Genomic DNA, 17,811 nt, shown 5'->3' with positions numbered 1-17,811 from the left:
GGGGGGGGGGGCAGAGGCAGGTGGATCTCTGTGGGTTCGAGGCCAGCCTGGACTACAAAGTGAGTTCAAGACAGTCAAGACACAAAGAAACCCTGTCTCAACAAACAAACAACAAAACCCAACAACAACAAAAAGAAAAAAAAAAACAAGGGCTGGAGAGATGGCTCAGTGGTTAAGAGCACTGGCTGCCCTTCCAAAGGTCCTGAGTTCAATTCCCAGCAACCACATGGTGGCTCACAGCCATCTATAATGAGATCTGGTGTCCTGGTGTGCAGTTATACAGGCAAAACACAACACTGTATACATAATAAATAAATAAAAACAAAACAAAACCAAATACTCCCTGGTAGTCAGTTTTTGCTGTTGCACAGTAGATGAGCTTTGGGGGGGTGGTGGATGGGATATGGTAAAGAAACCACCCCTGGAGCTGGGTGGTGGTCAAGCCCAGCACCAGGGAGGCACAGGCAGGCAGATTTCGAAGTCTGAGGCTAGCCTGGTCTTCAGAGCCAGTTCCAGGACAGACGGGGCTACACAGAGAAACCCTGGTCAAGAAATCAATCAATCATCAAAGACTTTACTGAATAAATGCTACACAACATTCTTCAACATTAACCCTGAACAGATGGAAAGTGAGAAGTCATGAAATTCACACAGGCTTGTGAGATCTGAATACACACAAAAGGCAGCATGAAGCAGGGCTTAAATGTAAGTAACCAAGACAGCAAGTGGCAACATGGTTAAAAAGCATTATCTTAAAATGAGGATTCTGAGGCCGGGCGTGGTGGCGCACGCCTTTAATCCCAGCGCTCGGGAGGCAGAGGCAGGCGGATCTCTGTGAGTTTGAGGCCAGCCTGGTCTACCAAGCAAGTCCAGGACAGCCAAGACTACACAGAGCAGCCCTGTCTTGAAAAACCAAACAAAACAAAGCAACATTTGGTCCTGTATGTTTATTATCAACCTCCCTTTCTTTTGCGGGGACAGGGTCTTACACAGTCCAGGCTGGCCTGGAAGCCATCATCTTTCCACACCCAGGTACTGGGATTCAAGTGTGTGTCCTTCCTGCCCAAGTAATTCTGTTTTGTATTTTTTGTTTTCTTTTGAGACAGGGTTTCTCTGTGTAGCCCTGGCTATTCTGGACTCACTGTGTAGACCAGGCTGGCCTTGAGCTCACAGTGCCTATGCCTCTCAGAGTGCTGGGATTACAGGTGTGCCCCACTGCACCCAGCTTAAAGATTTTTTTCGTAGTTGAAATTAATGTTTTACAAAGCATTTTTTCTAGTATTTACAAACAAACACTTTCGAAAACAAAGGCATAGTCTTTTCAGTGCTGTACCTGTAGGACTTCCTTTTTTAAAAGGCCATCAGTTACTATGTCCTACATGAGTAAACTCAGTGTCCAGTGGCCAAACTGAGGGCTGGAGTGTAGCCCAGTGGTTAGAGCAGTTGCCTAGCATTCACAATGTCCTTCCTGGGTTGATTCCTCAACACCAAAACAACTAAATGGAATATTTTGTTGGTCAGTGGTGCTTTCTTCATACATGTGACTGGGCTAGGAATAGGGAATTTGTAAGAGCCAGTCAAGGTGGCGCACGCCTTTAACCCCAGCACTCGGGAGGCAGAGGCAGCTCTCTGTGAGTTCGAGGCCAGCCTGGTCTACAAAGTGAGTCCAGGACAGCCAAGGCTACACAAAGAAGCCCTGACTTGAGAAACAAAAGAAAAACAAAACAAAAAAGAAGCCAGGCATGATGGTGCACACCTTTAATTCCAGCACCAGGGAGGCAGAGGCAGGCTGATTTCTGTAAATTCCAGGCCAGCTTGGACTACAGAGGGAGTTTCAAGACAGCCAACGCTACATAGTAAAAACCCTGTCTCAAAATAAATAAAGATTTTGCAGGAGCTCAGCGGCCTACAAGCCAGCATGTGGAAGGCTGGGACAGGATGATCACCAAGTTATAGGTCAGTCTGGGCTAAGTGAATCCTAGTAGTGTATCCAAAAAAGTACACTGAATGAAATTTATTATCCTAACTAGGTTTAAGTGTACGGTTCATTCATTTAAACTCATTTTCCATTCTCTTTCTATGTGGTCAGCACAGATACTTTTTTCTTGGAGACAGAGATTCTCCATGTAGACCAGGCTGGCCTCTCACTCAGATCACCTGCTTCTGCCTCTAAGTGCTGGGATTGAATGTATGTGCCACCACACTCAGGGGCACAATATTTTAGAGAACATTAATTTAGGAGTAAGCATTGGATTGATTCGAGTAACAGGTGGGAGATGGTGTCAGGCATTCTTAGCGAGGTTCATACTGTGTGGCTTAGGTGCTGAAACCTCGTGGCTCTCTCTCAGGATCTTCAAGGAGCCATGAGTTATTTTTGCTAACTGCCTGAGCGCACCTCGGGTGAAGTATTTTTCTTATCTCTCAGGAAGGGTTTCATGTACTGCAGGCTGGCCCTGGATTTGCTATTCAGTTTAGGATGACCTTGAACTTTTGATTGAGTCTCTAGCGAATTGGGGATCATAGGTAGACAGCACACCTAGTGTACACTGTGCTGGGGAACAACCTGGGACTCTGGGTGCTAGGCTACAGTCCCGGTCTGAACATACGTTCTCTAGGAAAAAACTGAGAACACATTCTTACACGGCAGCGCCTTCCTGTTGTCAGCATCGGCAGAAACCTCCTGTTAAGTACAGGTGTAGAGCCGGGCACGGTGGTGCACGCCATTAGTCCCAGCACTTGGGAGGCAGAGGCCTCCCAATGGATCATTGTGAGTTCGAGGCCAGCCTGTTCTACAAAGTGAGTCCAGGACAGCCAAGGCAACAGAGAAACCCTGCCTCAAGGGGGAGGGAAAAAGGACAGGTGTAGCCAGAGAGATGGAGCAATACCCAGTGTGAAAAGTCACCTTTACCTCTTGTGTGATCATCCTGGTGGCTCAGGGTACAACGGATCTTGAGTACTGAGTACACACTTTGGCAATGTGGTTTTGAGAACTTTTTTTAACTTTAAAAAAAAAAAGATGAGTGTGCGGTAGTGACGCATGCCATTGGCTCAGGAGGCAGAGGCAGGCCAATCTCTCTCGAGTTCCAGGCCAGATCAGGACAGCCAGAGTTACACAACAGATACCCCATCTCATAAAAAAAACAGCAGCAGCAGCACTTGGGCGGCAGAGGCAGGCCAATCTCTGAGTTCAAAGCCAGCCTGGTCTACAGAGTGAGTTCCAGGGCTACACAGAGAAACTGTCTCAAAAAAACTAAACCAAACAAACCCACCACCAACTAATAAACCCAGCTTTTACTTATTGTTATCTCTCTGTGTCACAGCCCTGTACCTGGCTCGGAGAGTCAGGTTCGTAGTTACTTTTTCTTAGCCGCAGTACCTCACCTGGTCCTCACTTTTCAAAAAAACAATCTTAGATGGCAGAAATCCTCCAAGCATATAAAACTAATTATGCTGGTTCTGTAGTTAGAATAACCGTAGTAATAAACACTGGCAGACAGCTCACCTCTGTAATCCCAGCACTCGAGAGACTAAAGATCAATGGTCCTCAGTCTCTGTGGTCAGTATTTAAATGGTCAAGTCTCGAGAAACTGGGGAGAAATAATGTTCTTTCCTACCAAACTGGCAACAGCTTGCCAAGATTCCTAGTATAAATAAGAGGAGGAAAGGAGCCAGGAGATGGGACGCAGACGGACTCCACGCAAGACAGAGCTCTTAGAGCCTACCCTAGAGCAACGCCCCTTCCTACCTTAGTCTATAGCCTTCTGTTTCAGGCATAGGTTGATGCTCAGAATTGTTTGTTTGTTTGTTTGTGTTTTGTTTTTCAAGACAGGGTTTCTCTGAGTAGCCCTGACTGTCCCGGAACTCACTCTGTAGACCAGGCTGGCCTTAAATTCAGAGATCCACCTGCTTCTGCCTCCTGAGTACTGGAATTAAAAAGTGTGCACCACCACCTGACCATTTTTTTTTTTTTCTTTTTAAGATAAAACTCTCACTGTGGTGCCCCTGGTTGGCCTGAAACTTGCTATATAGTCCAGGCTGGCCTTAACTCACAGAGATCTGCCTGCCTCTGTCTCCCAAATACCGGATTTAAAGGTGTGGACCCACAAAACACACCCAGTTGGTGCACAGAAAGTTAGCTACAATCTTTGCAGCAGATCACCTGGAGCTAAGCTACAAGCAGAGGAGCTGGAGGGATGGCTTGGACACTCACACTACCCTCGCAGAGTGCAGGAGTTCAGTTCCCAACACCCACTAATAGCAGCTTACAACGCCCAAGAACTCCAGCACAGGTGTATCTGATGCCTCTGGCTTCCAAAACAACCTTAACACACATGCACATACTCAAGTGTAATCAGAAAATAAAAAGAATTAACCTGTGTTTTTTTGTTTTAAAGATAAAAACAGAACTCAGTACTTTTTTAACTCTAAAGACTGAGTCCTATATTTAATGCCTCCCAGAGTTTACCAAATGCTTAAAAAAAAAAAAAAAAAAAAAAAAAAGGCCACTAATGAGAACATCCACAGAAGTATTGGTTCTCAGGACAAGCACCATGGGGCCAGCACTGGGATAACAATCTAAGCTCACAACCTCTTTTCAGGCATTGCTTGAGGCACCTGGTGGAAGTAAACGGGAGTTTGTTCAAGGGATGCCAAGAGAAACAAGATTCCACACGTCAGGGCACTGAATGCTCAACACGGGGCAAAGGGCACGCACCTCCTTCCTTTTCGACCAAATCCAGATTGGTTGCTTCACCCGAGAGCCTCTCAAAGGCACTCTAATGGTCTCCAGCTCCTCCCTTACCCTGCGTGAACTCAACTACCTGGCGACAGCAAGAGCTGCTCTCAGAGCCCAGAGACACCTCCGTACCGAGATAGTCTTCTGCCCCACGTTGGTCTGTACAACCCAACTATAGGCCAAAACACTTGGTCCCCAACCCAACCATTTTTATACTGGCGTTCCGTCAAATAAACCCCACCTCCATTCCCTATATTCGGCAAGCTTGTCAAAGTTCCCAAGGCCAACCCTCCGCCCAGGACTCCAGTCTCTTCACAAAGTTCCCGCCCCCAAGATCGTCTCCTTTCCTCCACTTTCAGTCTTTTCCCAGGTCGGGCACTGCAGGTCCTCCATCAGACCTCACTTTTTCCCTGGCACAACTCCTTTCCTACCGTACTCAGTTTATTATCGTTTGCGATCCCCCAACCCGCCCCAAAGTTATTTTTTTTTCCCCCTCATCTCTCCTCAGATGGAAACACACACGATCTAGTCTCAGCTCCCGTGCCCAGGGTTCGACCTAACACTCCCCCCTCAAGTTTCCCCACAGTCCTGTCACCCTCAGCCTCTTCAATCCACACCTGTCTAAAAGAAAAACCACTGCCCAACTCTCAGCTCCGGTGCTTTCTACTCCCAGAGCACACGCTTTTCGTCCCAGATCGACTCTCCCTTGGCTTCGGGCCCAGGGCTCTCCCCTCTCCCCATATTCCTCGGGCCGGACTCCCCAGCCACCCCTCAGCCCTGGGCCCTGCCCTGGCCGGCCAGCGGGCTCGGGTGCTCCTTCCCTCGGGGCCGCGAGGCCGCTGCCAGCGGGGCTGCCTCCGCGTGGGGCCGGCTCACCAGTTGGTCATGTCCAGGAAGAAGGCGCAGCCGGCCGGGTTGAGCTGGAAGCCGAGTAGCCGCTGGAACTCGGAGATGAGCACGTCCTTGTCCGTGGTGCCCAGGCAGCTGAACTTCTGCATGAGCTCGGGGTCCAGGTCCACGTCCATGCCCTCCATGGCGGGCGGGAGGGCCCGGACGCACAGCTTCCTCCGCCCCGGACTGCTTCCCCACGGGCGGCCGCCGCGCCCGGGCCCGGGCCCCACGAAGGGCTGCCCGCTGCTGGCCGGCGCCGCGCGCGCTGCTCCGAGGCAGGCCCCAGGCCTCTCACCGCCTCACGGGCTGCGCGCGCCGCGCCGCACCGCTCGCTCCCTGTCCTGCTAGCTTCTGGGCTCGCGCTTTCCCCCCCCCTCCCACCCCCCCGGCGCCCGCCTCCGCCGCCGCCGCTGCCGCCGCCGCGGTTCGCAGCACCGTCGCCTCCGCCTCCTCGCGCGTCGCGCCCAGTGCGCACGCGCGGAGGGGGCCGCCTGGGCCCCGCCCCTTCCTCTCCCGAAGACCCGCCCTTAGTGACGTCATAAGCAAGTGACGTCTCTGGCGTGACCTCACCGCGGCGAAGCGGAGGTCGGGGCCAGGAAACGGGAAGCAGGAAAGGGCAGTCCTGGGTGGGTCTCTGGCCTCGGTGGAGCTTCCACGCTGCGTGGGAGGAGTCGTGAGCTTGGGTTGTGCTTCTGTGACGATCAGCCCCACCCCTGTTTCGATTGGAAACTAGAAGTCGCCTCAGGGACAGAGAACGGGGCAAGGTCAAAGTGCAAAGGGCAGCACAAGAAGGGACTCTTGCTGCTCGAGTTGGAGAGGACTTCTTCAAAAAAAAAAAAAAAAAAAGGCACTTTGCCAAAGGGGCGCGGCGTGAAGGCGTCGTCCCAGGCCTCAGACTTGAGCTTCTCAGGGCTACTTATGTTATTACACAACCTTAGCGTGGCGTCTTCAGAAAATAAAGGCGGCCTCGGGCTAGCAGCATCTGTCCCAGGTCCAGAGGAACACTCCCCTGGCTGCCTGAACCGACCCTCGGCAAAGGCAGGTCAACACCTGAGACTTGAGAGAACCTTGTTCTGTCTTTAAAATGCAAGACAAGCCGAGTGGTGTGGTGCACGCCATTAATCCCAGCACTCGTTAGTTCGAGGCCAGCCTGGTCTGCAGTTTGAGAGTGTGAGTCTGGGACAACCAAGGCTAAAACAAAAAAAACAAAAAAACAAAAAAAAAAATCAAGACAAACCACGAATGTATACTGTAGGTATCTACTTGGAGGTCCCATTTGAAGAAGGATTAGAAAGCTGTGGAGTGACTTATCTGCTCATTCTTGTCACCACGTTTTGGTTTTGTTTTGTTTTGTTAGTATCACCTGTTACCAGATACAACTAGGTATGGAGATGGGGTGGGTAAGAGCCGATCTGCAGCCTTTGCCTGGAAGCCTGAGGACCCGAAATCCTGAAATCAAATACAAGACCTGCTTGGCAGCCAACGGCAGGTGGCGCAGGTCTCACTCACTTTTACTCCCAGCACTGGGGAGACAGAGGAAGGCAGAACTCTGTGAGTTCGAGGACATCCTGTTCTACACAGGGAGTTCCAGGTTAGCCACACTTGTATTGTGAGGTACTTAAAAAAATAAATAAATAAAAAAGTGAGAAACCCTGTCTTAACTGAATGAGACAGTACCACAGAGGAAGTCACTGGACTGAACACCATCCGCTGGCCCTAACATACTTGGCTCTTGTGAGCCCAGGTTCATTCCCAGCATGGAAAGTACCTGCAGTGAGCTGGCAGCTGGTATTGGCACAAGCCACCAAGGCTGACCACCTGCAGTGAGATGGCAGCGGGTATAGGCAAAACCACCAAGGCTGACCACCTGAATCTAGTCCTGAGGGAGTGGAAGAACACTGACTCCCACCTATTCATCCACCCACACAAATAGATGATGATGGTGGTGATGGTGTGTGTGTGTGTGTGTGTGTGTGTGTGTGTGTGTGTGTGTGTAGCAGGCAACAGTGGATGACAACATGTATTCAAATGCCAGCTGTAGGACTTGTGAAGAGCAAACAGGCAAGGATGGGATTTCCTGAGGTGGCTAGGAGACCTGGCCCCAGCTGGCTGATTGTCCAGAGGGTTTGAGGCTGTGAGCTTTGAGAAGTCTACAGCTATGAGGCCTTGCTGGTCTTTGAAGCCTTTTAAATTTTATTTTCCCCATCCTGATGACTACTAAAAATAAAAATAAAAGCCGGGCGTGGTGGTGCACGCCTTTAATCCCAGCACTTGGGAGGCAGAGGCAGGTGGATCGCTGTGAGTTCGAGGCCAGCCTGGTCTACAAAGTGAGTCAAGGACAGCCAAGGCTACACAGAGAAACCCTGTCTCGAAAAACCAAAATAAATAAATAAATAAATAAATAAGTAAAAATAAAAGCTCAGGTAAGGGGGCTGGAGAGAAGTTTCAGTAGCTAAGTGCACTTTGTGGTCTTGCAGAGGACCCAAGTTCAGTTCCCAGCACCCACATCAGCCCTCTCACAGCTGCCTGTAGCTGTTAGTTCTAGGGAACCCAATATCATCTTCTGGACTCTACAGGCCCCTCCCCTGCACACAGGTATACACACACACACACACACACACACACACACACACACACGAATAAAAATAAATCATAACAAAAACATACATAATTTTAAAATAATTAATCTTAAAACATTATCAATTTAACCAGGCATGGTAGCCCACACCTTTAATCCCAGTACTCAGGAGGCAGAGGTAGGTGGATCACTGAGTCAACAAAAGCGAGTCCAGGACAGCCAGGGCTACACAGAGAAACCCTGTCTCAAAAAAATTTTTTTAAAAGTCACCAACTTTTCTTATTTTCATATCTAATAAACGCCAAAAAGAAGAAAACAAACAAAAAAAAGAAGAAGAAAAAGAAGAAGGAGAAGAAGAAGGAGAAGAAGAAGAAGAAGAAGAAGAAGAAGAAGAAGAAGAAGAAGAAAACCAAAATCAAAATCAAAAAAGGCAAAAACAAAATCCCCGAAGGAAGCTCTGATTTATTATGATTGCTGGGATTACAGGGGTTTGTCACTATGGCTACTGAAAGGAGACTCTTGTTTAAAACCCCTTTAATCCCAGTAGAGGCAGAGGCAGAGACAGAGGCAGGGGCATCACCTGAGTTCAAGGGCAGCCTGGTCTACAAAGTGAGTCCAAGGCACCAAGGCTGCACAGAGAAACCCTGTCTTGAAAAACAAAACAAACAAAACCCCCGTGTCCAGGAACCCACTGAAGTCAGCATGTCCAGGATGACGCTCAGGCATCACCGGGCTATTTGCACCATATTCAGGTTTGAAGATCGGTACGTTAAGCAAACTCAGTTTGTTCAGTGGTTCAACCTCATTAAAGATTAACAAGTTACACTCTGGTTCCACTGGTATGTTTGAATTGCATCTATCTCATACAAGGCAACTGTGAGATGACAAGGAGCAAAACTCAGGGTGATCAAAATGAAACCCTGTGTATTTCTAACATTGGCAGTGCATTAAGATCCTTCAAAAGGCCCGCGGTGGTGGCGCACGCCTTTAATCCCAGCACTCGGGAGGCAGAGGCAAGCGGATCACTGTGAGTTCGAGGCCAGCCTGGTCTACAAAGTGAGTCCAGGATGGCCAAGGCTACACAGAGAAACCCTGTCTCGAACCCCCCCCCCCAAAAAAAAGTATTGATTAACATTTTACTTTAAATTGTTCACATCCTAGTGTATGAAAGTAACTGTTGCCAAACCTTGATGACTTGAGTTAATTTTCTGGATCCAAATGACTCCTGAAACACATACACACACACACAACTAAATGTAATAAAAATAAATTTTATTTATATATTTATTTGTTTCTGAAGCAGAGTTTCACCGTTTGGCCCAGATTAGTGTCAAATGCTAACTCTTGCGCCTCAGCTCTCTGAGTGCTGAGATGATTGGTATGCCCTCCATACTTGGCTAGTTAAGAGCAGAATAAACTGTATTTATTTGGAACTATTTAGGATTATAATCCAGAAAAACCCAGATTCAAGCAATCTTGAGAGCGTGCTCTAAGGTTTTGCAAAATGTATGGGTTTTTGTTTGTCTGTTTTTTAACCTTTTGCAGCTTTAAACCGCAAAGGCTTTGGAAATGGCAGCACTTGTCAGTCAGTAATAGTTGCTGCTGCAGAGGAGGCTTTTGCAGGAAAGGGACTGAGTGTCCCGGAGGATCGGGCATCAAGTCCATGCTACAGGAGCTCATCAGAGGGCAGGGATGCTTGAAGCTTCTGTCTGCGCATGCGCGTGTTCGTGTGGGACCAGATATTGGAAGAGCTCATAAGAGAGTACTAGGTCCCTTACAGGCATTTGTGAGCTACCTGGTGTGGTGCTGGGAGCGGAACTCTGGCCCTCTGCATGAGGAGAGGAAGTGAGAAGTCTTATGGCTGAGCCATTCCTTCAGCCACCTGCTCTGATTTTCTGAGACAGTCTTACGTAGCCCAGGCTGGCCTCGAACTCACAGTGATCCGCCTGCCTCTGCCTCCCGAATGCTGGGATTAAAGGCGTGCGCCACCACACCTGGCTTCTGAGACAGTCCTATGTGGCCCAGGCTGGCCTGAATCCTTCTCAGTCAAGATTTTTCTAGATCCTCCTAATTGCTGGGGTTCCACGTGTGTACCCGACCACGTCCAGGGTGACGCCGGAAACGGAGCTCAGAGCATGCGAGGCAAGCACGCCTGTGGAGTCACTGTCTCCAGACACCAGCACACACACATGCTGTGAAGACTAAATGGGGAAGTTAGAACAAAACGAAATCTGGTCCGTTTGGAATGATTCGTCAGGTTCCCCCAAAGTTTTAGAGAAAATTCCAAAATATAAAACGCCTCTGCAAAGCCGTCACTGCTGTCACTGCTGTCAGGCTGTGACAGTGCGAGCGCCAGGAGCTCCTCTCACACCAAGAGGAAGGCAGGCAATGTTCTGCAGTTGCAGGAACAGCTAGGCCACCCAGCTGAGGGCCTTGTCTTCGATAGGGTGTTCTGAGTCACCAACCCCCAGAGTCTGGGGTGGGCTGCCTATGCACGCAGATCTGATTCTGGAACATTCTACCTCCCCTGTTACCTTCTCCAGCTTCGGTCTCACTTTTGCTCTGTCGAGGCAGTTTTTAGAAGATGCTGGTGACAACTTTGAACTGTCTTTTGTTAGAAAAGGGAAAGGAAGCCGGACGGTGGTGGTGCACGCCTTTAATCCCAGCACTTGGGAGGCAGAGGCAGGCGGCGGATTGCTGTGAGCTCGAGGCCAGCCTGGTCTACAGAGTTAGTTCCAGGTCACAGAGAAACCCCGTCTGGAAAAATCAGAGAGAGAGAGAGCGAGAGAGCGAGAGAGATGGCATCCTGGATGGCGTGAGGGGCAGGGCTGTGGGGAAGGCAAGGTGAAGGGGCTCAGGAGAAAGAGGAAGTCTCAGACCTTGACTGTTAAGAGTCTTTGAGGCAGTGTCAGGAAGTTTCCCACGTGTGAGAGAAGCATGGAGGAGCCAGGTACGGGGTAGGACTACAAATTAGAGGTTGTAAAAATCAGCCTGCCACAGTTCCCTTGCTCTGGGTGGAAGGGGGCTACAGGGGTGGGGGGGAATGGTTGATTTCTTCGGGCTGAGATCTGACTGCTTAAATAGTATTCCTGTGATCTAACACACTTTTTGTTTGTTTTGGTTTTGCTTGTCTTAGGTTTTAAATAATAGCTTTATGCAAATAAGTTCAATAGATAGCTTCTTCCTATACCAAATACATTACTGCAGTAACTTTTTTTAAAACTTTTTTTGGTTTTTCTTTCTTTTTTTTTAATTATTTTTATTTTATTTTTTTTTATTAATTTATTCTTGTTACATCTCAATGTTTATCCCATCCCTTGTATCCTCCCATTCCTCCCCCCCCATTTTCCCATTATTCCCCTCCCCTATGACTGTTCCTGAGGTGGATTACCTCCCCCTGTATATTCTCATAGGGTATCAAGTCTCTTCTTGGCTACCAGCTGTCCTTCCTCTGAGTGCCACCAGGTCTCCCCCTCCAGGGGACATGGTCAAATGTGAGGCACCAGAGTACGTGAGAAAGTCATATCACACTCTCCACTCAACTGTGGAGAATGTTCTGACCATTGGCTAGATCTGGGAAGGGGTTTAAAGTTTACCTCCTGTATTGTCCTTGGCTGGTGCCTTAGTTTGAGCGGGACCCCTGGGCCCAAATCTGCCTATCATATTGTTCTACTATTGGGACTCTAAATGAGAGACTCATGGGAGAATAGCAAAATAAAAGGATACAGAGGGTCCTAGAAATCTTTCTTTTTTTTTTTTTAAGATTTTTTAAATTTACTTTATGTATATGAGTGTTCTATTTGCATGTGTGCCTGCATGCCAGAAGAAGACACTAGGTCTCATTATAGATGGTCGTGAGCCACCATGCGGTTGCTGGGAATTGAACTCAGGACCTCTGGGAGAGCAGTCAGTACTCTTAACCACTGAGCCATCTTTCCAGCCCCCTTTTTTAGTTTTTTAAGACAGGGTTTCTCTGTGTAGCCTTGCCTGTCCTGGAGTCACTCTGTAGACCAGGCTGGCCTCAAATTCACAATGATCCATCTGCCTCTGCCTCCTGAGTTCTGGGATTAAAGGTTTGTGCTAACACCATGCTGAAAGCTTTTTTAAAGGACACGAAAGAAGGAAGCCTAGTTCTTTCCCTGCTTGCTCTGGCCCTCGCCAGCAGGGCTGTTCCTTCCCCACTGGTGTTAGAGCCCACATAGAGAGTCCAGTGTACACTAAAGAAGACAGAGACAGGCAGAAACAGCCAGACTCCTGGACTGAACCACTACTTGGTTCTTGAAGCCATTGTTGGATTAGCTGGGCCACAGTCTATAAGTCATCCTAGTAAGTCTCAGAGAGACAGACAGACAGATGGAGACAGAGAGAGATCCTATATGTTCTCTGCCCCAGAAAACCATGACTAATGCACCTGAGAAGAGGGAACTTCAAGCAAGGAATTACCTAAATCAAACAAGTCAGAGCATCCTGTGAGCATGTCTGCCAGAAATGGTTTCAACTGATGGTTGATATGGGAAGGGCCAGCCCGCTGTGTACAGCACCATGCTTAGGCGGGTGTGCCTGGGTTGGTATAAAGGCCAGCAGCTGGCTGAGCATGGCCAGAAGGAGGGAGGAGGCCCAGGAGCAATGTTCCTCCATGGTTTCTGCTCCAGGTTCTCACCCTGAGCTCCCGCCCTGACTTCCCTCCATAGATTGATCTGGAAGCATATTTGAAATAAAGCTTTTCCTTCCTAACCCTGCCAATGGGAGATGTTTTCACGTTCAGCCATAGCACCTAGTGATGGTGGTATATATTGTTGTTTGTTTGTTTGTTTGTTTTCGAGACAGAGTTTCCCCGTGTAGCCTTGTCTGTCGTGGACTCCCTCTGTAGACCAGGCTGGCCTCGAACTCACATCGATCCGCCTGCCTCTGCCTCCTGAGTGCTGGAAATCAACACGTGCACCACCGTGCCTGGCTGGAACTCACTCTTTAGACCAGGCTGGCCTGGAATTCACAGTGTTCCACCTGCCTCTGCCTCTCAAGTGCTGTGATGAAAGGCGTGCGCCACCCTGCCGGGCAGCCTTGCCTCCTTTTATGTAGCCCATCTGTTGACCAAAATTTTAGGACATGCTCAAATTGCCTCAGTAGTTTTCCTATAGTTCATTCCCAACTGACATCTCATGTACACATTTTCCATTTTATTACACATCACAAATTTTTTCTTCATTTCATTTGATTTTTTTTTTTTTTTTTTTTTTTTTTTTTTTTTGAGACAGAGTTTCGCATAGGTCAGGCTGGCCTCAAACTTGCTATATAGCTAAGATAGCTTTGAAGTCCAGAGCCTCATGCCGTAGGCTGCCATGTTGTGGAAGAACTGTCATCACCTTGCTGGCTAAAATACTTCTTGCATGTGTGGATGGGGCACGGGGGTGGGGGGGGCGGCGGATAGGGATCCTGACTGTAATCTCTTTCCTTTTGCTTCTCCTCTGAGCAAGACTACTAACAAACCCCCAAAATACCAACCCCACCTCTTGGGGCCATAGCATTTATGTGCCCTCTGAAAAGTTCCCGTACTTCTAAATGTCACACAATCACAGAAACTATCTGCAGCTGGCAAAACCACACCTCTGCTAGAGCACGAGGCAAATCATAGCCAGCTGCTGGGAAGCAGCTCCATGTTCCACACCTGGGATTAAAACAAAAGATAGTCTCATAATATTTCTCTCTCTGTGTGTGGGGGTTTGTTTTGTCTTGCCTTGGTTTGGTTTGGTTTGAGACAGGGTCTCTCTGTCTAACAGCCCTGGCTGTCCTAGACTCCATCTGTAGACCAGGCTGGACTTGAACTCACAGTGATCCGCCTGTCTCTGCCTCCCGAGTGCTGGGATTAAAGGCGTGTGCCACTACGCCTGGTTTATTTCTATGTTTTTGTTTAAAGAAACCAAAATTCCAGAATTGTCACTACACCTGGCACCATTTTGTTTTATATTTCCTTGGGAGGGCACAAATATCACTGTCAGTTATCATAGAATATGGGGGCCAGTTTCCCACATCTCAGGAAATCTGAGTGATCAGCCTGCCGGGAGAGCAGTCATTAAGCCCCGCTGTGGGAACACTGCGTTTGCGATCCTGGTGTCTTCTCTGCCCAGTAATTACCATTGTGTCTGCCTCAGATCTTCCCATAATTGGAAGAATGCTCCGCACACTCTCATGCCTGGATTCTTTCATCTAGCTTGTTTACAGAAGTTCATCCGTGAGAGCTGTGCAGGATACCCCACACTTGTGATCCCAGCATTTGGGAGGTGGAGGTGGATCAGGAGGAGTTGAGGCCAGTTTGGGCTACCTAGGAAGCTTGAGACCAGCCTGGGTTACATGAGACCCTATCTCAAGAAAAAATTCAATGAAGCCGGGCGTGGTGCTGAATGTCTTTAATCCCACACTCAAAGGCAGAGACAAGAGGATCTTTGAGTCCGAGGCCAGCCTGGTCTACAGAGTGAGTTTCAGGACAGCTAAGTCTACACAGAGAAACCCTGTATCAACAACAACAACAGAGCTGGGCATGGTGGCATAGGCCTTTAATCCCAGCACTCGGGAGTCAGAGGCAGGCAGATCTCTGTGAGTTCGAGGCCAGCTTGGTCTACAAAGCGAGTCCAGGACAGCCAAGGCTACACAGAGAAACCCTGTCTCAGAAAAAAAAAAGACCTACTTTTAATTTATGTATATCTGCTGGGCACAGTGGCTCAGGCCTGTAGTCCGAGCACTCAGGAGGCAGAGGCAGGCAAAACTCTGAGTTCGAGGTCAGCTTGTGCCCAAGCTGGCCTGTAACTTATTATGTAGACCAGTTGGGCTTTGGATTTACAGCAGTCCTCCTGCCTCAGACTCCCACCATGCCTGTTTCTGTGTTTCTTAGGTTTAAAGTTCCAGGTTGGTTTTAGTACTTCCTTTTCCCAACAAAATAAGCCCCAGGTGTCATCTGTGGAGCCCGCGTTACAGGTGATGGCCCATCCTGGCTTGCCCTGTAGCGTGTGTCCACACAGCAAGGCAGCCCTGCGGATTCCCACGTGGCAAGGGTTGGGTGGTAGTAGTGGAGAGGGTTCAAGGGGCAGCCTAGGAGAGCGGCTGTGCTGCAGGATAGGGTGACAGTCGGCCGAGCAGTGTGTATGACGCAGCTACTCAACAGCTTCACAGTCACAACCAGGCACGTGCGGGGCCTCTCCCAGCTTTTAAATTCACATTTTTTGCTCTTTTAATATATATATTAAGATTTGTTTATTATGTATACAGAGCTCTGGCTGCAGGTACACCTGCATGCCAGAAGAGGGCACCAGATCTCATTATAGATGGTTCTGAGCCACCATGTGGTTTCTGGGAATTGAACTCAGGACCTCTGGAAGAGCAGTCAGTGCCCTTAACCTCTGAGCCATCTCTCCAACCCCCCCTTGATAATTTTTGTGTACATGTCTGTGTTTGTCTGTGTGTACACCATTGAGTGTTGGGGTGTGTTTAGGCCTGAGGTCAACCTTGTGCCATTTCGTGGTTGGTATCCACCTAGGTTTTTGAGGCAGGGTGTCTCACTCTGGCCTGGGCCTCACTGATTCAGTTCGAGTGGCTGGCTACTGGACTGCAAGGATCTGCCTGTTCTGTCCTGGAACTGGGAGCGCACTGCTGTGCTTGGCTCTTCACGTGAGTGCTGGGGACAGAGCTCAGGTTGTCCTGTCTGCGTGGAATCACAGAGCCACAAATGCCTCACACTCCCTGCTCCTTTTTGTTTGGAGACAGGACCTGTAGCCTAGGCTGGCCTTGAACTCCTGCCTCAGGAACTGCCCTGTCACTTAGCAGCACTCATCTACGTTAGGCCCATGGTCTCGTCCGTGAGGGAGGCAGTGTGTCTGCGGCTACCCCTCAGTGCTTTGAAGCCCCCCCCCCCCCCCCGAAAGACCAAGGCTCTCCAGCTGCGGCAGAGGCAGTGTGAGGCCACATTCAGGCTGGGATTTGGGAGGCTCTCTAACACCAGCTGTTGTGTGCTCCAGGGAAAGGTTAATGCTGGAATCTGGCCATCTGAGCTGAGGTCCTGGCATTTTATTAACTTTGTAGGGTTTTTTGTTTTTTGTTTGCAGATTATGTCACCTCTTTGGTGCTCAGTTTTGTTACCAATGAAACCTTCAAAGTCCCATCAGATAAGAACGAAAGCTCCTTGTCTCATTCTGATGCCAACTAGGGGCTTAATAATTGGTCTCTTTTTTTCCCAAGAGCCAAGACTCCAGGGCCACAGATTGTGTGTATGTGTGTTTGCGCGTTTCCATCTCACACTCCCAGGTCCTGCTGGAGTGCTACCCCACACCAAGGCTGTTCCTGTTCCTGTCTTAGCTTTCCAGCAGCGCACCCCTTGAGCTAGACTGAAAATATCCCGGGCTAGTAAAATCAGCTCCGTATCTAAAAAGAGACATGCCATCAGTGAATAACAAGTTGTTTTCAGTAGGCCATTACTCAGAAGCTCCTGCTAAACCTGTTCTTCTGCTTTGGCCATTAGCTGCTGCCCGGCTTCCTCCTGCTGCCAAACCTGTTGCTCTGATAGCTTTAGATTAATAAAGAGGTTCAAAGGACAACTCGCTCTCCAAGCCCCGCGTCTTCAGCCTTTTCTGTTCTTAGCTGTAAACTCTCTGCTTACCAGGATGGAGGCAGGACACATAAGTCATTATCTTCTTCTAACTGCCACTCAGTAGCCACCACATGGACACGGTAATTGTGGTACTAGTCCCCCCCCCCCCCAATCTCATGGACTTGGGCTGGCTTTAATATTTATTTATTTGTTTACATGTATGGATGTTTTATCAACATGTATGTCCGTGCACACGTGTGCCTAGTGCCCAGAGGCTGGAAGAGGCTTTTGGATCTCCTGGTATTGGAGTTATATACTGTTTTGTTGTTGTTGTGGAGACAAGGTCTCTCTGTGTAGTCCTGGCTGTCCTGGACTTGCTTTGTAGACCAGGCTGGCCTCGAACTCACAGCGATCCGCCTGCCTCTGCCTCCCGAGTGCTGGGATTAAAGGTGTGCGTCACCACGCCCTGCTACAAACTGTTTTTAAACTGCCACATGAGCTCTGGGAATTGAACCTGGATTGTCTCGAAGAGCTGGCAGTGCCCATGACTGCTGACCCTTATTTTGGCTTTTTGTCTGTTTTTTTTTTTTTTTCCGAGACAGGGTTTCTCTGTGTAGACTCGGCTGTCCTGGACTCACTCTGTAGACCAGGCTGGCCTCGAACTCACAGTGATCCACCTGCCTCTGCCTCCTGAGTTCTGGGATTAAAGGTGTGTGACACCACCGCCTGGATTGTTATTGTTTTTCGAAATAGGTTCTCACTATGCAGCCAAAGCCACACAGTGGCCACGATGTGGTCACTGGGAATTGAACTCAGGACCTTTGGAAGAGCAGTCAGTGCTCCTAAGCTCTGAGCCATCTCTCCAGCCCATTACCTGTACTCTTCAGACGAGGAAACTAAAGCTCAGAGGGAGTAGCACAGCTAGGAAGCAGTGAGACAGGTTTTGAAACTCAGCATCCTACTATAAAGAGAGAGATTTTACGGGCACGAGTGTTTTGCTTGCATGTACACTGGTGCCTGCGGAGCCCTGGC

At 49.0% G+C, this 17,811-nt stretch overlaps 1 protein-coding gene across 4 annotated transcripts in view; it reads right to left on the bottom strand.

Annotated features, from left to right (window-relative positions):
* Nucleotides 1-5,855, bottom strand: part of Ilrun (inflammation and lipid regulator with UBA-like and NBR1-like domains) — a 60,287-nt gene extending 54,432 nt beyond the window's left edge. For all 4 annotated transcript variants that reach the window (XM_051153463.1, XM_051153462.1, XM_051153465.1 and 1 more), the window contains exon 1: nucleotides 5,612-5,855. In XM_051153463.1, coding sequence (XP_051009420.1) covers nucleotides 5,612-5,769 — 158 coding nt within the window. In that variant the 5' untranslated portion in view covers nucleotides 5,770-5,855. The remainder of the gene's footprint in view (nucleotides 1-5,611) is intronic.
* Between the last annotated feature and the right edge of the window lie 11,956 nt (nucleotides 5,856-17,811).

Source organism: Acomys russatus, chromosome 11 (assembly GCF_903995435.1).
Source record: "Acomys russatus chromosome 11, mAcoRus1.1, whole genome shotgun sequence".
In the NCBI taxonomy this organism is placed as follows: domain Eukaryota; kingdom Metazoa; phylum Chordata; class Mammalia; order Rodentia; family Muridae; genus Acomys; species Acomys russatus.
The sequence above is the reverse complement of the archived record's forward strand: the minus strand, read 5'-3'. Positions and strand labels throughout refer to the sequence as shown.